Source organism: Lycium barbarum, chromosome 3 (assembly GCF_019175385.1).
Source record: "Lycium barbarum isolate Lr01 chromosome 3, ASM1917538v2, whole genome shotgun sequence".
NCBI lineage: Eukaryota > Viridiplantae > Streptophyta > Magnoliopsida > Solanales > Solanaceae > Lycium > Lycium barbarum.
In genome coordinates this window covers 55,184,883-55,210,155 of record NC_083339.1, presented here as the reverse complement: position 1 = coordinate 55,210,155, position 25,273 = coordinate 55,184,883, and the positions used below count along the sequence as shown (strand labels likewise).

Here is a 25,273-nt window from a genome sequence, read left to right as displayed (position 1 = left end):
TCTAGAATGTCTGATTGAAAACTCACAAAATAAAGGTCGGGAATCGTATTTGAGATGTTGTAGTATATTGGAATGTTCTGAGGTTGTTCTTGTGGTATTTATTATGTGGATGGAAGTTGATTAAAGAGCTTGAGTATGTTGTTGTTGCTGTTGCTATGTGTGTTATGAAGGAAAAAAGTGATATAGAGAAGTATTGATTGTTGTTATGAGACGAGCGTGTCGCTCGACGTATCGTATATTAGTTTTCCTTTAGTTTGACGATAGTTCCATTATCATTTGTTGTAGATTAAAGTGTTGTACGGATAGTATTTGTTGACATTGTTGGAGTAAATCTATGAAAGGTATGTTAACCTTATTTCCTTGCTTTTGATGGCATGAATCCATAACTAAGTAAGTTCCGAACGAAGCATACAATTGAAGAGTCATTCACAGAATTCTCACGTTTATGTTGTTCCATCTTGTTTATGTCGTAGCTATCCCTTGTCAAGAATCCATATTCAGTTTAGCATGGTTCCATGACTAGTTGAGAAATAGATAATATACATATGCCATGTACATTATTACCATGTGCCACCGAGCCTTACGAGGCCAGGAAGATATGCCACCGAGCCTTGTACAACCGGGTAGATATACACCGAGCAATGGGTGGTTGGGTAGATGCACGTTGAGCCTAGATTGGCCAGACAGATACACAACGAGCTATGAGTAGCTGTGCAAATACACACCGAGCCTTGTATGGCCCGGTAGATACACACTGAGCCCTATTTGATGCTGGATAGCTTATTTCAGCATTACTTATATGATATGAGACAGAAGGAGGTAAGTATGCTTCCAGATTATCCTTGACTACCTAGCTTACTTTCAGTATATTATGTGTATCAGTTCAGTTATTGAGTTTCCTCAAATACTAGGTACATTGTTTCTTACTGACGTCCCTTTTGCCGTGGGCGCTGCATTTCATGTCTGCAGGTCTTGACAGACAGGTAGACAGGCCTCCACAGGAGACGTTGCCGAGTTCCAGCTTAATTGGTGAGCTCCACTTCATATAGAGTTACCAGGTCCAAAATTTCAGAGTCATATTATCGATGGGCGAGCCCTGTATGGTCAGATAGTATCATGGTGGCTTTGTTAGCCCTTGTATATGTTTCTTTTGAGTTTATTGGTTGTTGACACTTATGGCGGCCTTGTCGGCCCGTTTATATGTATATATCTTTTGGGATGATCCCATTTCAGTTGAGACAGTTGCCATTCACAAATTATTCTAAGTACGGCCTTGTCGGCCTAATATACTGTTAATTGTTTTACAGATTGGCCTTGTTTGCTCAGATTACCTATATACGTTCAGGTTTCATGAGTTACAGGTTGGTACGCTCGGTCAAGTAAGGCACCGATTGCCAGCCACACCTCTCCAGGTTTGGGGCATGATAATCCCTATGTCCCCACATAAAATTACCTACATGGAGCCTACGTGGCTTTTATTTCCCCCCAAATAAGTCTAATTCCAGCACTTGGCATAATCAGAATCATCTAATTAGTCCGAATATCTAGTCCATTACTCCGATTCTTTTGAAGAATATGCCAAAAAAATTATCCTAGCTAATTTTTCCTTATATGATGGCACAGTGATCGTAACGAAGGAAAAAAAATAAGAAGAAAGTGATATTGAATTTGTAGTTCTTTTTACCAATATACAATAAGCTACAATGATTAAATTGCAACACGAACCTCTTATCCTAGCCGTTGAGATGGCATTTGATTAAAAAAGTTTTAAAAAATGAGTATCAGTTTTAACAAAATAGTGAATTTTTCATATATTGAGAAAATTTTAAGTTTGAGTTTGGCATTAAAAAGAGTTTAAATGAGTAACTAGATTTAGTTGGAAAAAAAAATGTGCCACGTAGTAAAATTTAGGTGGGGACATTGAATTTAATTGATGAAGTTTGGTAAATATAACTCTAAAATTAGATGAGAATGGTAAATATGACCTTAAAATTGGATGACAAGGAAAATATGTAACAAAAGTATAACGAAGAGCTAATATAACTTATTTGTGAGAATATAAGGACAAATATGACTCTTTTCTAAATTAATTATTGGTGCCGAATTTTGGAGAGTCTTTAACTATTCTGCTATATAATTATTATACACTTTAGTTATCACCTATAATTACATTGTATTTTTCAAACACCACCTTAATAGAAAAACACCAACCATATACTCCTAGTAAGTATTCAATTTTCATCGTAAGATGAAAAGAGAAGTAGATGAAATTGCAAATTCTCAAGGATAAATGGCGCTAAACTTTGTATGATTGCTTTCATTATTGCTTTATAGGTTTCCGAGCCGCAGATCGGTCAGTCGCGTGTTCCATTTAAAATCTCTTTCAAACGCTCCAAAATCCTGCCTTCTTTACTTTACGGCTTTCTTTAACTCCACTAAACGCAGCTCTATCCTTTTCTTATTCTTTTCTTTTCCGCATGAACTTTAAATCTAGCTACTATTATTAAAAGGGGAAAAAAGACCTCCTCATTAAGTTAAGTGGCTGCATAAAAATAAATCACTTAGCATTGCTCAAGACAAAATATCAAAGAATTAAGAATTATAAAATTATATGAAAATTAAAAAAAATTAGATAATTTTCTTTCATCCATCCATTTTTATCCACTTTAAACTAGACCCACGTTTCATTGAATTTTCTCTGTCCCGTCTTACAGTAACTGAACGCTTTAAAGAACTCTTTTATTCTTTGGCATTTTATTAAGAAACTAGATGCAGTTGAGATTTTATTAAAGCAATGTGACGTAATGCGCTTAAATAAGCAAAATTATAATTTGATAAGCTTAATGTTTTATGATATTATATGCACATTGCGCAGGTCCTAATGCTATTATACTAAAATGAGAGCAAATAGGTAAAAATATTAAGTGAAGCACAAGCTAATAAAAAGTTATAGGACAGTGCATGTAACAATGTGTATTCCAACATGACATCAAAATTATTTGTCATATTTTTTTATATTTTCTCCGCGTATCGCGCGAGTACTAATACTAGTAACCTCTTAAAAGAAAAGTAAAAGGAGATACCATGATTTAGAAAAAAAATAAAAATCCTTGATTACTTCAAGGGAGGAGAAGGAGGAGAAGGGAGTTAATCTCTTAAATGAGTCACTCAGGTTGATGAAATTACTTAATAAATTTAATTTTCTTAATCACAATAAAATCGTCTAACTAAACATGAGTAATCAAAATTCACTATAGCCGGAACATAATGTTTTTGCTTAATACATAGATAGTCCTTTAAATTTGTCAGGATATTCCATTTAGTCACTCGGACTAACCCTTGTTACAATTGAACACCTCAACTCCTAATAAAGTGTTCCAATTAGACAATTTCGGTTTCAATTTTGGAAAAAGTTTTGCATGTGTTTTCATTCGTCTATTAGGTAGTTAAGTTAACGACATAAAAATATGTCATTTTCTTTGATTATACTCATTCGCTTCATTAAGCTGGAAAACAACACGTTTTTTCTCTTTGAGGTTGATGCGTATAGTTAAAGGAGGTGACATATTTATGTGGTTAATTTAACTATCTAATAGACGAATGAAAACACATGCAAAAGAAATTTCAAAATTTGAACCGAAAATATCTAATTGAAACACTTTATTAAAAGTTTAGATGTTCAATTGAAATATGACTTAGTTTGAGTAATATCCTAGGCTAACTATATATTAAGCCTAATTTGTTTTCTCTGGAACTGCAAAATCCTAGTTGGCATAACATGTGGGAGGGGCGCCACATAAACAATTTTCCTTGTAGCCTTCAAAAAATTATAGAATATATCTTTCTTAAATTTGTCGATAAATTTTATTTAGATACTCGAACAACGACCTATTCAAATTGAGCACCTTGACATATAATGATGTGTTTCTATTAGACACTTCAAACTCAACTTTTTGGAAAGGCTTTTGCACATGTTCTCAAACATCTATTACGTAGATAAGTTAACTACATAAAATATATTACTTCCTTTAATTACATACACCAACCTTAGTTGGAACATGCCTGAAGTTTAGTACTTATCAAGGCTAATGCATACAATTAAGGGACGTGACATATTTTAAGTGGTTAGCTTATCTAGCTAGTGGTTGCTTGAGATCATGCGCAAAAAGATTTCCAAATTTTGAATCGTGAGTGTCTAATAGGAGCACTTTATCGCACGTGTTCAGGTGTTCAATTAAAATAGACTGTTGTTCGAGTGTCTAAATGAAATTGCTACCAACTTTAAGGGGCTATTGATATATTCCGCCAAAAAAAATTCCCCCAAAACATAACCCACCCCATTTCTTTTCCATTCATTCCTTCTCTCTAAGCGTGTCCTAAGATTTTCAATAAATTACGTAAAAATTACTATAAGTCACATTAATAATTGATAATATAAAATATTAAAAGGCATATGAAAAATTTGCATTTAAAGAAAAACTTGCTGGTCCATTGAGATACCTCAGGGTAGTGAAAGAGGAAAGGAGAAAAAAATGCTAAGTAATTGATAGAATTTGAATCTTTATTCTAATTGTAAAAGGCAGCCAACTCAACCCTTCCTAAGTTGATGCAAAATATGTTATTGCGCTGAATACTTATTTGGCAAATCTCTCAACTTTAAATTTGGTGAATACTTATATGAATAGTTGAAAAAAAAAAAGAATACTTATATGAATAGTAAATGAGGTTTTTTTTTTTTTTGGAAAACCCGCAGCCGGCTACAGCCTCTGCCACAGCCTCTGCCCTTCGGGTGAGCACTGTGTGCGCACTGGGTAAACCCCCCTGTGAAATAGCCTGCAAACCTCACAGGGGATGTGAACCGCACTAGGCAAGCCCTGTGCGACAGGCTCGACTGAGAAGGCATTAGGGGGGGTTCGAACCCGTGACCTCCCTCCCCTCAAACCAACTCAGCCACACCCGAAGGTGCAGTAAATGAGGTTTTATTCTCGTAAGTTCTCTATGTATTGGCATATACCTTTCACTGATACAAGAAATTGGACTATAATGTGTTAGATGCATGGAAGCTGGACCACAAATATCAACTGTTATAACATAAAAGTAAAATAAAAAGCAAAAAGAAAAGAAAAACAGATCTAGAAGTAATTAAAGTAACGCCCTTTCCGTTAAACAAAGAGATAAATACAGATTGGAGCAATGCCTGCTATTTATTTAGTAACGTATGTGCATGTTTGAAAGTAACGTCTAGTGATCACCCCACAGCCTGCCAATCTCGGTAAGTTAGAAATTTCGAATTCATGTCATTTTATGAGAAAAGCGTGGCCTGCAAATTCCTCTAAGTATGTCTCATATCAATCCTTTTTTTTCCTTTAATTAATACTAAGATTAAGATAAGCCGTGCACACACCACTGTTTCAAATAACTACTAGGAGTATATTTTAATTCTGAACTAGTTAGATGATTTTATAAATTTTCTATATCTGGTTCACATCCCATAAAGATAAGCTGGGTGAGGTCTGCGTACATCCTACTCACTCCAGAACCACTTATGGAATTATGCTGCATATATTGTTTTTGTTGTCGCCTTGTTCATTCTATAAATGTTTGATGAATTCATCAAAATTTTACTAGAACTAGTGCTAAGGCAGTGTCCTACTACTCTACTAGTATTAGACTAAGTAGATTATAGTTTCGAGGACAATGATCGATGATGATATAATATTCAAGTAAAAAAGACATTCCGAAGGTATATAGAAACAAGGGAATGAAAAGCAACAGGCATAGTTACTGCAGAAAGAGGAAAAGGTATTTTGTGTTGCAGTAAAACACTTCACCTGGTCACCCTTGTGCCAATATCCTTGTGCCCAGTTCTCTGTATTCTTTAGCTTTTTTCCTTCTGCATTATTTATCACCATTCCTATATATGTCCCACTTTCACTTTTTCCTTTTTTTGCTCTTCTTTCAACGCTTATCATTTCTTTTACTACTTGTTGGGATTTGGGTGCTACTAGTTTCAGTCGATGCTGCTGCTGCTGCTCCAAGGTGAAGCTCAAGTTTCTTCTTAATACAAGTCATTCAAGAATGGTGTCTCAACACTCTCCTAATTACAACTCATTTACCACCCGGTATGTAATCTCCATTATCTTGTCTACCTCTAAGAATTTCAAGAATTGTCAGTTACTGATTAAAAGACTCAATTTTTTTTTTCTTTGGGTAAATAGTTTAAAAGACTTATTTACTGAGAATTACGAGTTGGACATGGTATGACATCAAGTTTAATTTCTTGTCCCTTTCAAATGATGAGTATAATTGAAGTGACATGATTCAATGAATCTAGTGCTTTCAGCTTGATTTGAGCTAGCTACCCCACCATCCATATAATTAAGAAGCAAAATATAAAGAAAAAATGAACTGCATCTTGGCTGACCTGTTTGATTATTCATGCTATCATTATATAGCTAGCCTATATTTTGTTTTGTTTCCACGGGATATTTTCTATTGGGATTACTTAATCATTGTGCCTTCCAAACTGCCTTTCTTGTGGACTTCTTAGGGTAATTCTTTACTCTGATATTTTATATGCTTTCTTCAGTATGCCGTTTCACATAATTTGTCAAAGTGGTACTATTTTGAACTGGGGACAGTATCTGAATGTAGGTGTGGTATCTTATCATGTTCTTCATTTTTATCAATAAACTTGAGCTATCATTTGGAGGATTTTACTGATGGCCTCTGTTTGTTCCGATGATTATTGTTGGTTTAGACACTTTATCTTCTGTTATTTCATGAATGATTAATAAAAGTACCTCAAAAGGTTAATACTTGTTCTGACATCATTTTTATTACGGATTTGTTATGTCAAAATCTTTGCAATAAATCAACTTAATGGTGACGATATTGATCAGCACTATATTCTCTGATGTTGCTGGGGATATTACTGTTGCTGTAAACGGAGAGTCTTTCCTACTGCATAAGGTACTTTTCTGTTTCCACTTTCTCCTATCTTTCTCTCATAGCTAGTTACCTTTAGATAATACATGAAGTATTGAAGTGCAGACAAGGTTAGAAATATAAATAAATTATCTGGATATATGTAGCTATTGGTTCTAGATCATGTATATTAGGAGAGGGTTTGCTTTTCGAGGGTTGAGGTTTGTGTTAATTTGCTGTTTAAAGGTACTTCCTTTTTCGCCTCTTGGTTACTAACTAGATACATTGACATTATGATGCCGATGAAACTGGAAACACATAGAATGGTCAGACTTGGTTGAGAATGTTCCTGTCATTCGATAGGATAAAAAGATTGGAAAACAAAATTTTCCATTTATGGAGCAATTGGCTATCCAAAAAGCAAAAAATTCGTCTTATGGTATACATAATAGGCTAGCTTTAAGATCACAACTTTGGAACACAGTCTAGTTTGACAAGAACTCCAGTTGGTGATGTAACACTGCTAAAAGTAATACTATCAAGATTAAGCACCTCCTTGTTGTCTTTGAAACCGGCCTTATCCTACCTCGACAAGGGCACCACTATATGAGATGACACATCATGTACACCAAACCCATTATTTTCAAGCTTTCAAGCACCCAGTGGTAATGACAGTAGAGCGTGCCATATCAAGTACGCATTAGCAAATTATAAAAATGGTACTTCTTTTAGGTGTGGCATTGCAACAAATGTACTCTAGAAATCAATTTTAAAATGGTAACATGTGAATCTTGACCTTGTCTGGATATTTCATCACACAGTATTTAAAAATTGCTAATGCGTCATCACTTAACTAATGCGTTATCACTTAACTATAGACTTGATTCATGAAGTTTGATAATTGTGTTATGTAACTATGTGGGTTTGCTATAGTTTCCACTAGTGTCTTTGAGTGGAAAGATCCGGAAGATGGTGGCGGATGCCAAAGACCCAAATCTCTCAGAATTGGATTTGACCCATGTACCAGGGGGACCTGAAACATTTGAACTAGCTGCAAATTTTTGTTATGGCATGAACTTTGAGATCACAACTACAAATGTAGCACGTTTGCGTTGTGTGGCAGAATACTTGGAAATGACAGAAGATTATCGAGAAGAGAACCTTATTGCGAGAACAGAAACTTTCCTTGTTGAAGTTGTGTCTCCAAGTCTTGAAAAATCGGTGGAGGTACTTTCTTCTTGTGAATCCCTGCTTCCTACTGCAGAGGAGGTTGGTATTCCAGACAGATGCATCGATGCCATTGCCAGGGACGCTTGTCAGGAGCAACTTGTTTCAGGTCTATCTCGTTTAGATTGTGATAGTGGATCTTTGGAACTCAAGGACAGGTGTCTTGAATGGTGGGTCGAAGATCTTTCTGTTCTAAGCATTGATTTTTACCGCAGAGTTATCATGGCAATGGAACATGTTGGAGTACACATAGACAGCATAATTGCATCCTTGATGCATTACGCCCAGGTGTCTCTAAAGGGTATTGGGAAACCGCAAATTTGGAATCCAGCTAGAGCATATCCATGTAAGGGAGAAAAGGGGCAGAAAACAATAGTAGAAACTCTTGTTAGTCTATTGCCACCAGAGAAAAGTTCATCGGTTCCATTGAATTTTCTTTTTGGGATATTGAGGATAGCTATCATGGTGGATGCCGCGCTAGCCTGCAGACTTGAAATTGAGAGGAGGATTGCCTTCAGGTTGGAAATGGTATTACTTGATGATTTGCTTATACCATCTGTCCAGACAGGTGATTCTTTGTTTGATGTTGACACTGTCAAGCGAATATTGATACATTTCCTCCAAAGGATTGACCAGGAAGAAAATGAAGATTGTGGATATGAATCAGAAGGTATTGATTCTCCAAGCCACGGTGCTCTATTGAAAGTTGGACAGCTCATAGACACATATCTCGCTGAAATAGCTCCTGATCCATATTTGAGTCTCGACAAATTCACTGCTATGATATCAGTTTTGCCTGATTATGCTCGTGTAATTGATGACGGACTTTACAGAGCTATTGATATTTATTTGAAGGTAAAATTTCAAAATTTTAGTTATAGACCTGTATATTAGTCCAGCAACAGATCATCTGGTTTTATGAATCCCTGCAAATTGTAATAACATGTTCTTTCTATAGTATGAATATTCTTAATTAATCATGCACTGTTTCTGAACTTCACTAGGCCCATCCGATGCTAAGTGAGCATGAATGTAAAAAGCTATGCAAATTCATAGATTGCCAAAAGCTCTCTCAAGAAGCATGCAATCATGCAGCACAGAACGACAGGCTCCCAGTTCAAATGACTGTCCGAGTTCTCTACTTTGAGCAGCTCCGCCTAAAGAATGCTCTATCTGGAAGTTGTGGAGATACTTTTGTATCACAAAAGATCAGCAGTGGTCTTACAAGTGCAGCCATGTCTCCTAGAGATACTTATGCATCTTTAAGGAGAGAGAACCGAGAACTGAAGCTGGAGATATCAAGAATGAGAGTGAGGCTCAGTGACCTTGAGAAGGAACAAATGTTCATGAAACAAGGGATGATAGACAAAACAGGAAATGGAAAAACATTCTTAACTTCCCTTTCTAGAGGTATAGGAAGGTTTGGTATATTTGGTGGTCCTTCTGTGGGAAAACATCACAAGTCTGGTAGGAAATCCAGGACATCAGAAGTAAAAACTGGTAGGAGTAGGAGGTATTCTGTTTCCTAGGAAAAGTTTGTTCGCGCAATGTTAGAAAGAATGTACAATCTTTGTAATTAATGCATTTATTCAAGAGTCTCGGAGAGTGCTAATTATTGGTGAGTGCTCTTTTCTTTCTGTCCTAGCCAATATTTTAGATATCATGTTGCACATTGTTGAATTTGTTTCTGGTCACAAGAAGAATAATGATGTTTAAAGTAAAAATTATTTATTCAATGATGTTGAGATCTTAGAAAAATTTACTTGAAAACAACATACTGAACTAACACATCTCCGTGAAGGGATGTAAACAACTGTTCAATAAAGTTGGGGACGTGAGTGAATTAAATTCATCCACGGTAGATGTCTATGCTAGTAAGTAATTGAAATATCGTGAGAAATCCAGAATCCTCATGCACTCATCTTACTGAAAAGTTGTTTACGTATCTGCACAAAGAGCAAGTCATGGACTTCAATAAGTATGAATCTGAACGTAGTTTCATTCTTTTACAATTATTTACTCAGTTATAATTTCTTGTTCTAAATCTCATTTCCTCAGCAAAAAGTTTATCATTTAATTCGCGTAACATATTACCTCGGGGAGTTTCTGCTTGAAAATAACATCCAGTCGAGCATCAAGAGTGTTCTCACATACAATCTTCCCATCTTCAGAAGCTAGAATTACTCCTCCAGAGCTTTCATTAGCAAAGTAAAAACAAGTCAAAAACCATGCTTCACCTCAATGTCATCGTGAAAATTTTCAATAAAGATTTACTTTATTTCTTCTTATGTTCTAGATTTGATAATAATATGACGTATGGTGTTTAATGCATCCTCTAAATGGACTTAGTATGAACTTTAAGTGGTATTTGATTTCTTATAAACAGGCTAAACAAACACAGTAGGATGATGGAAAAAGTTCTCAAATAGCCATTTTTCAGCCCCTATAATTGAAAAATATTCATTGTCCTTGAGTTTCAAATTTCACTAGTGAAACTCGAAGATAGAGTCCTACGGTTCACTTGTGAAATTTAAAACTCTAGGGTAGTGGATATTTTTTAAAGACAGGCAAAAAATGACCAATGGGTGCTATTTCTATGTACAATGGCATGACTTGGATTGTTGTTCTATTGAATTTCATGTTGGGCCTAAATTACTACATTAATGCGGATGGTAGTAGTGTAGGCCTCGCCAGTCCTATGGGCCCTGATGGGAGGGTCCATCCGGTTTTGACTTTTAAAGCTCTATATATGGTGCTAAGTCCCCTCTCCACTCCCTACACCGAGCAAATGCATGCCTCGTTGAAACTGTCATCTATTGAGAGGAACATCGAGTGTATTGATTCTTGCAAGATTAACAGCATGCCGAAAACATGTATCGCCTCTACACTCTTTGTAATGGTATTCTTAGTCTATGCAATGTGTTAGTGTCAAGTTTTAATGATGACAATTTTACTTGTGTAGGTATGGAAATTAAACTAAGTACGAGAAGCAAGGATACCAAGGAAGTTGACTACATGTATGGACCACGGAATAAAAAAGCCCCCAGATCCAGTAAGGAGCCCAACAGACGCATATGCAAGATGGGCTTACACAAGAAATACTCGTCAACCCTTCAACAAGGCACAAATATATGGTGTATCCTTCGGTGGCTAAAAGAGATATTTTGTTACACCTCGGAAAAGTCCCCGTACATGTACAATGAGTAGACCAAAGAAGGGTATAAGTGTGCGACGTTTTACTAAGTAGGGAATGACGATTCATGAATTTTTGGAAATAAGAAAGTTGTAGAATTTCAATTTAGCCAGTGGTCGTAAAACAGAATACGGCCCGTAAAGTGATTTACGGACCGTATACTGCCATCGTCCTCCAACGTTCCAAAATTTCAACTTTCTGTCCAAAGCTTAAATGGTAAAATATGACCCAGTTTACGGACCGTAAACTGAAATACGGCCCGTAAACTGTGGCCATAAACCATCATGACCTCCAGCAAAACTTTCTGTTTTTGATATGCTTAAATACGACCATGTTATACGGTCCGTAAACTAGTATACGGTCCGTAAACTGTGGTTTATGACCACTGTACACCCCGACGACTGTTCATTAAAAATTAGATTTTGTGATTATTATAAGTGACTTTCTCATTCATTTTCATTCATATTTCATCTATAACCTTCAAGAACCCTCTAGAACTTATCCAAACATTTCATCCACAAAATTTAAGAGAATCAAAGGGAGATCAAGATCAACCACACCAAATCCATGAAACAAAGTGTGTGAAACTCAAGTGAAGTTCATCCAAACCAAGAAATTCCAAGGAAGGAAAAATAGGGTTTTGAAGAAGGAGGAAGAACTCCACTCTAGGCTTGTTCCACCACCATCTAAGGTAGCGACGTGACATTAAAGGAGGGCAAGTGAACGATAGCTTAGCTAAACGACAAAGGTATGTGAGGCTAATCCTTTTCTTTCTATGACATAAATCCCATGATATGATTCTTCTTCCTTTCCATGATTCTCCTATAACCCGGAAAGCCAAGAGCCTAAGATCATGAATAGCTATATGAGTCAAGAGATATGATATGACGTTCTTATAAAGTAAATGATGTTCCTTGTATACACTCACCTTATATACTAATCCCTTCAAGGTGAGGCAGAATGTTCATATATGTTCATAATGAAATCGAGGGTTCACGACCTTACGTCACCTCGATAGAGTGCAGTTGTTCTAGAGTCTTTATGCATGTACGATGACAAGTATTTTTTGATAAGCATAATTATTATAAGTATTTTATGATGAGCATGTCATGATTGCATCACACCGGGCCTAGTTGGCCGGGCAGTCACCGGGAAAGCGGGCAGCTATACGATACACCATGGCCAGTTGGCATGGGTAGACACCACTAGTGGGCGGCATGAGATGGTACCCCAGACGCGGGAGGCCTGGACGCGGGCTAATGTTACTGATTATCACACCGCACCTATATGGTCGGGCAGTTTATATATATATGATATGCATACATGAGATGATGATAAGCCTAAAAGTAAGTCAGCATGCATTACTTTTCATGTAATTCCCAGTCAGGTACAATTACTCCATACTTGATGCCTCCCTTGTTTCCTTGATGCATTATTATTGTTCATGCCTCTCATACTCAGTACAATATTCGTACTGACGTCCGTTTTCTTTGGACGCTGTGTTCATGCCCACAGGTAGACAGGGAGGTGAGCTCGATCCAGATTCTTAGTAGCTGCTAGCTGATTGCGAGCACTCCATTGTCCGGAGGTGCTCATGATTATTCTCTGGGTATATGTATATTTTGGGCATGGTGGAGTCTTGTTCCACCTATATGTATAGTATGTCAGTAGAGGCTCGTAGATGCGCAGTGTGGGTAGATGGTCTCACGAGAGGCTTTTATGTATATGTATGTATTATTTTGATGGCCGAGAGGCTTATGTATAAAAGTATTTTTATTTTCCCAAATGAAAAGATGATCTTCTTATGTCCTTAGCATGAATTGATAAAAGAGCATTAAATGGGTAAGGTGAGTAGCAGAACGAGTGGTGCTCGGTGGCTAGCCCTGGGTACCCGTCACGACCCCTAGCTGGGTCGTGACATATTTACAGCTAAGGAAATAATACAAATCAAGTTTAAGGAAGGAAAGAAGAATACAGGATCTGCCGCATTAAAGGAGAAATGTTCAATCAAGTGTAACAATCTTGTTGATTGAAGATGCAGTTCCATCACACAAGGAAAGACCATCAAGAAATATCAAGACACATCAAACAACTCTAACCTTATTTTTGGAAATTGGATCACCAATTCCTTTTTCCAAGGATCAAATCCCTTGGGTTGATATCTCTGCGTGAAGAGCCTAAACAACTATAAAAGGCAGCTTCACAAAACAAGACAAATATACCTTAGTGTCATTCTCTTAAGCTATCTACTTTACTTTTCATAAACATTGTATTTCTGAGTGATCTATATTGCAAACAAAAAAAAGAAATGAGAGACATAGTATAGTGTGTGAGGCATTGTATAAAAAAGATTACGAGTATTTTGAATGTAGACGTAGGAGCTTCATTCAAATCACCCTTGTACTAAACATTTTACAAAAGAGCTGCAGAGAACACCCTTGCAACTCAAGGAGACTGGATTAGGATTCGCATTGAATCTGAACCAGTATAAAATATCTGGTGTTATTTATTTACTGCATTTTACTTTAGCATTCACTGAGTTAACAGTCGACTACTAATCTTACTTAGTCGACTAATAAATCGAAAAAGTTATAGTTAACCCACCCATCCCCCCCCCCCCCCCCCCCCCCCCCCCCCGCACTTTCACAATGTTCTTCTGCTGTTATAGACTTGCTTACATTATATACTGACACATCTGTTGGAATAACAATAAGGAAAATATTACAATGCTACTGTATTAATTATGAACAGATGCACAAATTGGCTTAAGTCGTGCTAGGCACTGTCCTAAAAAAATTATTTCAGCTGTGTGAAAATTTCTCCAAGATCATACAAGTCTACCTTCATTTTTTGAGGACACATGAATATCAAAGTTTAAATAATAAGCCAGCTATTTAGACAAGGAGAATAACAGATAACGCCACTAAATATGTTATGGCCAAACTTCAACTTGCAAATAATGACTTCAGTATTTACAAGTCATGGTCAAACATCTAGGAAAACATGCAAAACAAATAACAGGGGAAACAAAGTGAGAAAGTACCAAGAGGAACGATGAGGATGTGCATCACTTGGAGGAGGAGGTAGATACACATTATTGTCAATGGTGATGTTAGGGCTACGCACTTTGGCTTTCTCAATGTACTCTTTTTTTGCATCCTCTACAACTGATTTAACTACTGAAACATCCATCTCCCTACACCTCAACAACACCGATGGTTCCTTCAGTCGCAGCAGACTCTAAATGAAAACAATTAACGCCTTTTAGTAACTGTCGGTGTGTAAAAAAGTTAAATTCCTACCAACTGTCACAAAAAGTTGAGTTTTTAAAGATGCCTGGTTTATCGCTCATTAGTGAAGTTCAAATAGCAGTAAAGAGGTATAAGAATACTAATTTGATTAAGCAACTTACCTGAACAATTAATCCTTTGAGAAGCTTTTTGTAATTATTCTTTTCACCAGAAATCTTTAGAAGTGTCTTTCTAGCAGACTCCTTCATTCCGTTGACCACATCATCCTGTGCTTGGAGAACTTTGATGCGGGACGCATTTAGTTGCATAGAGTACTCACTATACCAATTAGAAAAAGAGTTTAATTTTTATAACACTATCAGGTTACTAAAAAATATAACTACACATACGTAACTGTAGGATACGTAGAACTTACATTTTCTTACGGACTTCCACCTGCTTGGTTTTCCGTTCATACTCTTGTCTGACCTTTTTCTTCGCAGCTTCAACTAATTGTAATTTCTCAATTTGGAATTCCTACCATGCAGACGCAAAGAGATAGGTAGATGTTAAAGAAGAAACTAATTAACTAATTAAAAAAAATAGAACTGCAGGGGAAACGGATTTAGGATCTCAATGTATGAAAACTGTAAATGTATTAGGTTAATATTATTCATTCTCATTGAGTTTTACATATTCACATAATTCCAATTACCAATATAATATAGATGGAAGCAGATGCACACTTCAGATAGATTTAATCAAGTCTCATGATGTGGTATTACCTAAATTTGCGTCTAATTAAACGTGAAAGATGACTAATTGCAGATTAATCCCAAATTATCTTAGAAGTATAAAAGCATTGTACACAGTGAGAGAAAACTTGAAGAAGTCCAAAAAGTACAAATTACAATGATAGTTCAGGTATATTTTGATAAATAGTTGGTGATAGTTTAGGTAAGAACGCAAACACCTGATAGTTCAGGTAGGAAAAGGTGGGAAGTAAACCTCCTCAGCGGAGACAGAGATTTCATTGGCCTTCTCTTCGGCTTCCTGCCGAATGAATCTGACCATTTGCTGTATTTGCTTTGATACATCTGTGTCATTCATTTTCAAATTTCTTTCCTTTTTCTCTTTGATTTCTCAATACTAATGCAATAAATATTGGAACAACTTCAATGCAAATAACGGTGGATGGTGATTTACATATAGATGAATAATTTATTCCTACAAGACACAGGGGAATTCCAAACCTTTAGAAACGATCTAGAATTTAAAGATAGTAAAATACATTCACTGCTTATATGTGTAGATCCATCTCTTGTGGATATAATGAGGCAATTTTAGACGTTGAACAAATCCCTTTTTCGGGTTTTACGCACCCCAACAACCTTTACGGCTTGTTCATACGTTGGTTCGATTGAAAGAGTCCATTCTCATGTATTTCCTCTCCCCCTCCCACAAAAAAATAGTACTATTAATATGAAAAAACATCATCAACAGAAAATAGATACTAATTTTGATTTTCAAGGTTGAATATGCTTTAAGATAATAATATCTTATTCCTACTTGAATGTTTTAACCAATGATTTAAAAAGCGGGGCCGTGAGGCGAGGCGTTTTATTTAGTACGGGGCGAGGCATAAGCCCCAAGGATCTTAAATTTTTTAATTTATAATGTAGTAAAATAGTATAACAACACATTTATTATAAAAAAAATATATTAATAGTTTAAAAAAATAAAAACATGATTAAAGAACTAATAGAAAACAAAACTTCTAACACGATTTTACAAGTATAAATAATGCAATGATATATATAAACGCTATTATTAGATAACAAATCAACTCTAACAACTTAACTTTTAAAAATTTAAAAAAATCACAATTTCTTAAAATATATTATTATCATACTATGCAATTTACCTATCTAAAAGAAAATAATCAATAAACGTTTTCAGTATTACAGTTAAAACATCACTCCTTCATGAAGAAAAATAAAATTACTTTCAAATAGCAAAATAATAAAATATAATAATTTTGAGACATAGGACAAACATATGAAGACCAGTAACAAGTGAAGATGTAAAATTCAGCTATGTATTTTAAAAAAAAAAACAGTTTATGGTGTTCACCCTCAAGGTGTTTTCAAATAGTAAATATGCAATACTACGACTTGTTATTTGAGTTACTCTCAATCTTCTTATTACTATAGATGAAAATACTATTCAACACATTCATTTATTACAAAATTATGAGGGTCAACAATTTTAACTAAGGATTTTGACACATAATATAAAAACTGTCAGGTGAGCCCCGAACGTTGGGCGTTAGGCATATTTAAGGCGTATAGTTGGGCGCTTAGGACGTAAACCTCACAGAACTACGCCCCACACATTAGCCTCGAGATGTTTTTCCCCTGCCTCGCCCCGGAGCGAGTCTCGAAATTTCCTTTTAAAACACTGGTTTTAACCTACAATTGGATCGAATGACAAGTTGGAAATAATCGCATTATAGTAATTCAATATGTGCATTATAACACAGGAAGTTATCTTGTTATTAATCCATATGAATGTATATTAAATTTTCTTTTTAATGCTCAATATAATAATATCTATATCCATGTACTAGATAGAAGAGTATTGTTATTGATATTTTCAATAAGCTTTACAAGAGTGTTGTACAAAGAATGTGTACTTTTATTAAAAAAAAACCATCAGGGTCCCATTAATTACTAAAGTTACTATGTTTACCCTAATGGGCTTTTACAGACCCCTTATGGTGAACCCTTATTTTCAACTTCTCCCAATCACATATAATGGGAGTGACCATCTAATATGAGAAACATATTCTCATCTCATGTACCACACCGTCGGGTAAGAAGATTCGACAATCCATAAAATGTCGCTTTGGTACTAATAACGAACTAGAGTATGAAGTTGTAATTGCAAGACTTGAACTATCCCTTGAACTTGGAGAATATAGTATCGAGTTAAAATGCAACTCCAGTTGGTAGTTCACCGGATCCACAGACGTATGAGGTACGAGAAGCCCAGATGCAACAATATTTGGCCAGGATCTTAAACCTTCTATCCCGATTGTGTTTGACTGACATGATATAACACCCGCTTTACCTAGTATTTTCGTAATGAGTTCATTAATTACCTACAACACGACACCATGCCCGATAATAAGAAAGCATAGAGATAACTCAGCAACAGGGCAACTCGATACTGCCTCATTGAAGGCTAGATCTATCGAAGGACATTGAATGGTACTTTAGCTAAATATTTTGTATTGAATATGTAGTGAAAGAAGTACATGAAGGACAATGTAGTAACCATTCTGGAGATAGAGCACAAGCTCAAAAGCTCATTAGGGCCGACGATTATTGCCTCCGGATGGAGCATGACAATGGAGTTAGCCAAAAGCTGTGATAATTAAGTGCGCGCGGTTTGCCCACCTATTGCACCAGCCTGCAGAGCCATTTCATTCCATATTAATACATTGGTTCTTCATGAAGTGGGAAATGGACATTGTCGAACTAACACTACCGATCAACCTTGAATAGGTACGTTTTCTGCTTGTTCTAACTGACTATTTTTTCAAATGGCTTGACAAAGGCTCCTACAATAGAGTTTGAGAAAAAGAAGTTGTAATGACCCGTTTAATCGTTACCGTAAAATTTTGAAATATTCGCAACTGTGATATCCTGGACCTTTTAGTTCGCTAAGTATTTTCGACGGACATCTTAGCCTAGTGGGACCCATTGTACGGGAAGGAATCAAAACATCGAAATTCAGGTTGGAGACCCAGTCAGATCACCCCAGCGCTGGGATGACCGCTACAGCGATCACGCCCCAGCGACTCTGATCCTATTGAAGCGCAGGTGGGGTGGTGGCATCAGGCTGTTGAAGCGGCATGGCGGACGGTGGAGTGCTACTGCTAAAGCGGTAGGCCGACCGCTACAACGGTGACACGCAGTAAACTTCCCTATTTAAGAATTCATTTTGGGAATTGGCGACATTTTCTCATAAACCCCAAAATCCAGCTGCCCTCAAGTCTTTTGAGAGCCTAAAATCAGATTTTGTTGGGAATCTAAATCCTAGATTGGAAGAATGATTGGTTAGCTTGTTCTTCATATGTACATTGATTTAAATCTCTCACGGTCTTCACCCTAGATTGGTTAATAACCTAGATTCCTGTCTTCTTCCTAATTGTAAATGAGTTTTTCCATGAATCTTGGAAATGGGTTTTTCTAAAGGATAGAGTTAAAAATGGCAACTTGGTCTAGCAATAACTCTTTATGGATAGGAAAAGAGTTCTTTTGGTGATGAAAGCCTAGAAATCGAAGTGTGGTCCAAATTCCTAAATTTTCCTTATCAATCTGAAATCCCTCACAAGTGTGTCAATGGTGATTCCTATCCTTGACTCTCATGAGTATCTCAAGTCTTTCATTCGGGTTACGACGTGATGAACAAATTGAAGGTCTACGGATGTTCGTGGCACCCGCTCAGCCTCGAGGTATGTTACGACTTTTCTTTTTGGTAGACTCCGGTTAGTTTCTCATATTCATGTATTAGAAGGAACAGAGAATGCATGTGTTGGAGTTGGAGATTTGGGATGGATTCATAGGATGGTACTGTCATGCGATTTATGTGTTTGGGCTTGTGGCCTGTAGATCCCCTAGGATTCTTGTATTATTTCCTTCGGCGTTGGTGGATTTTATGTGACTTGGAAGTAGTGGTTGGTACATACTCTTCTATGTCTCTCGATGAGAATTTCCGTAAGATATGACTAATTTGTGCAATGCCATAAATAGTAAATCTAATTGATAATGGACAGATAAAATGTTCCGAAGATCCTAAATTAATTCTAGACTGGGTAGTGGCGATGTCTTGTAAATAGAAGGGGGAATTATTATATATTAATGTTGATGGGCAGTAAAGAGAGAGTAGTAATATTGTGTTGTGATTGATTTTTTCTATTGTTGACATGATATGGTGGTGCCTCACTTGTTGGCATTAATTACGAAGGTAGTGTTCTATATGACTTGCGTAATCTTTCATGATATTATTGGTGTACCCATGCTTGGTACTTGTGATATTAATCTAATTATTCATGTTGACTCATACATCGCACGCATTCACATCTCTCATGATATATTGTTGATACATTGCTAATACTTGATGAAACAATGTGATGAGCTGAGCTCAGTTTGCATGAGAATGATATGAGTAGTCCGATGTCCGATGGTTGTCCCGAAATCGTGGATTGTGTGCGAGTTATGTGAGTAGTCCGCTGTCCGATGGTTGTCTTGGAATCGTGGATTGTGTGATGTGAGAGTCTGATGTCCGATGATTGTCTCGGAATCGTGGATGAGTGAGTACATGGACTTCGCGGGTCCCCCATGGGTTGTGCTATCGGGACGTCGATACTTCCGTCTGTAGTACATGTGTACACAACATTGCATTGTATTCTTACATCGTGGCATTGCATTGTATTCTTACATCGTGGCATTGCATTATGGCTTATTTGTGATGATCAATGATTTATTGTGTTTGTAACACCCCGTACCTTTAACGAAAGTTTTGACCACGATCCTAGACTTAGAACATCAGATAAAGAATGTGGAAATTGAAATTTTTCTGTTCAGTTGTGATATGGTGGTTTACGCCCATGAACAGTGACCGTATTTCAATTTACGACCATGAACAGTGCCCGTAAACTGAAACCAAGAATTTCTGAACATTCTGGAATTTGACATTTTGAGGTCATATGGTTAAATACGGACCGTATTTCACTTTACGGCCCGTATTTCAAAACGTATTTCGAATTTGGGACAACTTCCTTGATGAAAGTTGTAGAGAATTGAAATACCTTTCCAACGGTATCTTACGGGGGTCAAACGGACATCTGTGCAAGGAGGTATGACCATTTTACTGAAGCGACACAGTGCAGTCCAAAGTGCAGAATACGGTCCGTAAATCAATTTACGGCCCGTAAACTGACTTTACGACCAGCAGTGTTCAGGTCGTAAATTTCACTTTCACAGAACAATATATATTCGTCCATATCAGTTCAACTCATTATTTTTCATTCCTTCAAACCCTAGAACGCCCTCCTACTCTCCTCCAACATCAAGAACACCAAGGTAAGTCCATTCTAATTATTCCAACTCAATTCTAACATATATCCTTGTAATCTAAACAATAAATCATCATTCCTAATATAGGGTTTTCAAGAAAACCCATCTCAAGATTCAAGAATCAAGATTTGGGAAATCTTCTCCAAAATTCAAGTCTTTAATTCAGGTTTTGGAGCAATTAAGGGTTTGCAACATATTTCCTTCCAAAGTGATTCAAGCTAGGTTTTGGGTGTTCTTCAATAGAAAAGTGAATTGTTAAATCTTGTTTAACAAATTAAGGTATGCCTCTTTTGAACATACTCTTTTGATCGATTTTTTTTATAAACTCTTTGATTTTGATTCGTATGTCTCTTTTGAAAAATCTTATTTTGGAATGCATGACTTCTTTTCTTGAAGGTTCTTTATTGAATAGAAAGGGTGAACTTCTCATACAAAACCCTAATGTATGTCTAAGATTTTAATAATGTTCTTACCCTTATCATTGATAGATTTGACGGGTTAGAATAGAGAAAATGGCATTGAAAGCTCGGTTATGATTTTTGGATATCAAATGATTTGTGGGCTGTTTTGGTATGATTAAATGGATAGAATTAGTTGGATATTGATATAAAATAATTGTTGAGATTGTTGTTGATGTTGTTGTTCTTGAATTTGGAAGTATAAATATTATTCAAGATCCTTTAATGAATGAAAGGAAAAGAAATCTTTTCATGTTCCTTGAACTCTAATTCATGTTTAAATGGTGGTTAATGTGTGTGAGGGGACAAACCCACATTAAACCTAGATTGTAACAAACCCTATATATGTATGTGATATTATGAATGTTTTCCTCTATAAGATATGTTTAATAATGATGGTTAAGGGTTGGTAATGATATTCTCATTGATGATTTAAGACATGGAAATCTTTCGTAAAGAAGTTATACGTTTTCAAACATTGGTCGGAATAACTTATCCTTTCAATATGGCATAATGCTCCGTAATGATAATTTGACTACAAAGATGATTTCTTTTAGACAAGGTCATGCGTGTGTAGGGTCAAGCCCGCATCGAACCTTACACGAACTATACTACTTTGTGAAACTCGCTTTTCCCCATTATTGGATGATTGAACTTAAATCTTCTAAAGGTTAGACCTTCAACTTGTTTTGTTGTAAAATGGGTTTCTTAAACTTGAAATTTGAATAAGATATTTGAATAAGATTCTCAATCGGTGGTAACTTGAAATGCCTCTATTTGGGATGATGACTTGAGAAGTGAGGTTCGGCCCTAAGCCATGATTGATAATTTAGTAATATGACATTATTTGTATTTTTGTTTGTGTTTTTGTACCTGTATGGTAAAGTTGTGTTAGTCCAGAGGACGATTAGCCTCCGTGGTTTCCTAACCAGGAGTATCGATTGATTGATTAGTTTGCCTAGGAGTGGCTTGCTTTCTATCTTGTTTCCTGTGAGTGGCTTGTAGTGATATTGAATTCGTAAGTGAAATTCTTGGCATGGTAAATGGTAAAGAGTTAAATTGATATGTCCTTCGTTGATCGATATGTGTAATGAACTTAAATGTTATTGATGGTATGACTGTTTTGAGACAATTGGTGAATCGGCTTCTATGCCATGGACTTTGTTGTTCTGTTTTCCTTGCTATTCGGGAGGAGGAGTAGCCACTATGGATCCTAGTGTATTAATTGCCTTGCCATTCGGGAGGAGGAGTGGCCACTTCCGGGTTCGTTACCTGGGGTGCATTAATGGCCTTGCTATTCGGGAGGAAGAGTAGCCACCGTGAATCTATATTTCGGTGTATTGCGCAGTGTACCTAGCCATTCGGGAGGATGAGTGGTTACCGGGGATTTCATATCCCGGTGTGTTTATGCCTAGCCATTCGAGAGGATGAGTGGTCACCGAGACTTTATAATTCGGTGTGGTGAGTTGTGACAAGGGAACCCTACGGTCATTCCCTCGATGTGATTGATTCTTGGGCTTGTGTCAGTATGTAAAATATTCGTATATGTGTAATATTCGTAATCTCTCATGGAACCGTTGTTGACATGATCAATTTGAAAGGCATAATTAAAAGTTGTAACTTAACAAAAGACTTCATAATCGATTTTTGATAATTCTTATGGAGATACACATGTTGAATACTTGTTTCTATATTGATTAATGGATTTGTAAACTGTTTAACAAATGATATTGAGAATCACAAAGTGGAATGGCTATTTTTATGCTATCTTTTTCAGAACTGATTTCTTTATATATTATTATATTTTATTTTCATAATACTTGTTGTCCCCGAGGCACTCACTGAGTACAAAAGTACTCAGGCATACCATTGTTGTTTTTGATGGTATGTTAGGTAACGAAGAAGAGCAGGTTCGTGATACTTTCGACGCTTAATAGGACTTGCTACTACTGTGGATTTGGTGAGCCCACATCCTTGTTCGTGGGACACTTTCCGTTTCATTTATTATTCTAGATTTCCGGGCTGCGTCCCGAAGTTTGACGATTGTTATGTCTCTTAGAAGCTCCATAGATAGTTGTCAGAATTGTTGGTAGATTGTCAAAAGTCTCGTACGACTTAATGGGTGTTTGCCACGTTGATGGCCATTGCTTATAAAGACTTCCGCTGATTTAATTCATGTGTTACATTTAATTTATAAATTGTTGGAGGCGAATATTGAACCTGGCGGGTTCAAGTATTATTATTATGTCGTTTAGGTTCTTCCGATGTTGTTCATGACGTCGGATGCCGGTCACGTCTAGGGTGGGTTTTGGGGCGTGACAGTGTTGTTGTTTCTTGATTGGATATATTGAGATTTGACATGATTGGGATTAGTTGAAAAATCCTAGGTCACGATCATAAACTATCCTTGTTGATTGTTATGTATTCCAGTTGTGTATGTTGGGCTAATTATGATTAGGCGATTAAGGATTATCAAATGGCTAGTGGACTTCTATACTAAGATTGAACAACGTAGTAATATTTGACTTCCGGAACCGGTGTGGAATTGCCTAGGGTTATTGGGAAGAGTTAAGAGACTTAAGAATTCCTAATGTTATGACAAATGGTAGGAAACCTATGTTGCTAATCTGGTTACTCATCATGCTTTTTTGTGAACTCTTTTACTGATATGTGCTTCTAACTATTGTCGGCCTGTGATGCTTACTTAGTACGTGTTGATTGTACTGATACTACTCTTGCTACGCCCTTTTTGAGGTGTAGAGTTTTTCAGGTGATTGATTGTTAGCAAGAGTCGGAAGATGCACGATGCCTATCTTGAAGGCCTCCACCCATTCCATTCCGGGATGGAGGTTGAGTCTTAGAGTCTATTGTATTCTGGATTTACCTTAGTAGCTCTTGTACTAGTCTAGACCAGGTCGTGGGAATCGAATAAGTCTTGTATTTATTTAATTGTTGTAATCACTTTCGCAAACTTGGTTAGTATAATTTTTTGAGCTTATCTTGTTAATTATTTGCAAATTGGATAAAAAATGAAATCGTTCTTTGCTTGGATAGTGTGTTCGTTTGATTAAGGGTTCGCCTTTCGAGGTGGGAAAGGTAGGTACCCGCGACACTCTAAATTGGGTCGTGACAACTTGGTATCTGAGCCTAGGTTCGCGGCCTCACAAGTACAAGAGCAATGTCTAGTAAAGTCTCGTGGAATGGTACGTAGACGTCCGTACCCATCCACGGGAGGCTATAGGGCATTTAGGAAACTTTCCTTCTTTGTTTCAAATCGAGCTACTTCGGTCAAGTTGGTATCTCGATGTATCCAATTGGTATCTAGACGATTCCAATTGGTATCTACGCATGAAATCAAGTCGTATTTCGAGATCAGATCTAATATGTTGGAAAAGGCTGAGTTAAATTTTAGTTGCGAAAGTATTCCGAGCATAGTATGATGCTACTGCCAGTCATTACGCCCCAGCGGTCAGTCTACCGCTGTGGCGTTATCGCTGCAGCGGGTAGGCTACCGCTGAAGCGGTACCCCTCCTGTTCTTCCTTGACCGCTCCTGCAGCTCCCCTACCGCCGAAGCGGGACCACTATAGTGGTCTGAGAGACCGCTGAAGCGAAAGTCTTGGGTTCAGATACCTAAAACTTCTCCCCTGTTTTCAGCTTGTTTCCCCTGTTCGAGCCATTTAACAGGCCAGATAAAAAAAGCAGCAAACCCAAACCATCAGTGATATAAAGACAAGCCCGACAAGGTCAAGGATCACTCAAGTCATTACTACAAACCCAATTACCATTACCAAAACAAGAAACCAAATAGTCCAACATTCAACACAAAATATCTAAACATTAAGCCCAAACAAGGCTAACCACAACCAAAACGAAATTATCCAAAGACAAGAAAATCCAAGCAAACAAACCAAAAAAAAAAAACAAAGGAAATTGTTTCAACAACAAATCCCGACATGGGCAACCATAACACCATCATAATGGAAGGGAAGGGGGGGGGGGGGGGGAGGTTTCTAAGCCACCCGACCGCTCGTGGACCAAGACATCATTAAAGCCTCGTTAACTCGTTACTCGTATTTCCTTTCTGATACTCA

The 25,273-nt window shown here is 36.8% G+C and overlaps 2 protein-coding genes across 4 annotated transcripts; one reads left to right on the top strand and one right to left on the bottom strand.

Moving 5' to 3' along the window:
• Nucleotides 1-5,173: 5,173 nt before the first annotated feature.
• Nucleotides 5,174-9,891, top strand: LOC132631211 (BTB/POZ domain-containing protein At3g08570). Of its 3 annotated transcripts, none has more exons than XM_060346805.1 (5): nucleotides 5,174-5,272; nucleotides 6,009-6,122; nucleotides 6,903-6,972; nucleotides 7,861-9,009; nucleotides 9,159-9,891. In XM_060346805.1, exons 2-5 carry the CDS (start codon nucleotides 6,079-6,081, stop codon nucleotides 9,681-9,683), a joined length of 1,788 nt encoding a protein of 595 aa, XP_060202788.1. In that variant the 5' UTR covers nucleotides 5,174-5,272; nucleotides 6,009-6,078; the 3' UTR covers nucleotides 9,684-9,891. The 3 variants fall into 3 exon arrangements, with proteins under 3 accessions (XP_060202788.1, XP_060202786.1, XP_060202789.1); XM_060346803.1 differs by lacking the exon at nucleotides 5,174-5,272 and adding an exon at nucleotides 5,499-5,802; XM_060346806.1 differs by lacking the exons at nucleotides 5,174-5,272; nucleotides 6,009-6,122 and adding an exon at nucleotides 6,145-6,551.
• On the bottom strand, nucleotides 9,866-16,023 carry LOC132631212 (V-type proton ATPase subunit E2-like). The gene is made up of 6 exons (XM_060346807.1): nucleotides 15,586-16,023; nucleotides 15,014-15,114; nucleotides 14,760-14,916; nucleotides 14,391-14,587; nucleotides 10,249-10,348; nucleotides 9,866-10,100 (listed from the first exon to the last, which is right to left on the bottom strand). Exons 1-6 carry the CDS (start codon nucleotides 15,685-15,687, stop codon nucleotides 10,065-10,067), a joined length of 693 nt encoding a protein of 230 aa, XP_060202790.1. The 5' UTR covers nucleotides 15,688-16,023; the 3' UTR covers nucleotides 9,866-10,064.
• Nucleotides 16,024-25,273: the final 9,250 nt, after the last annotated feature.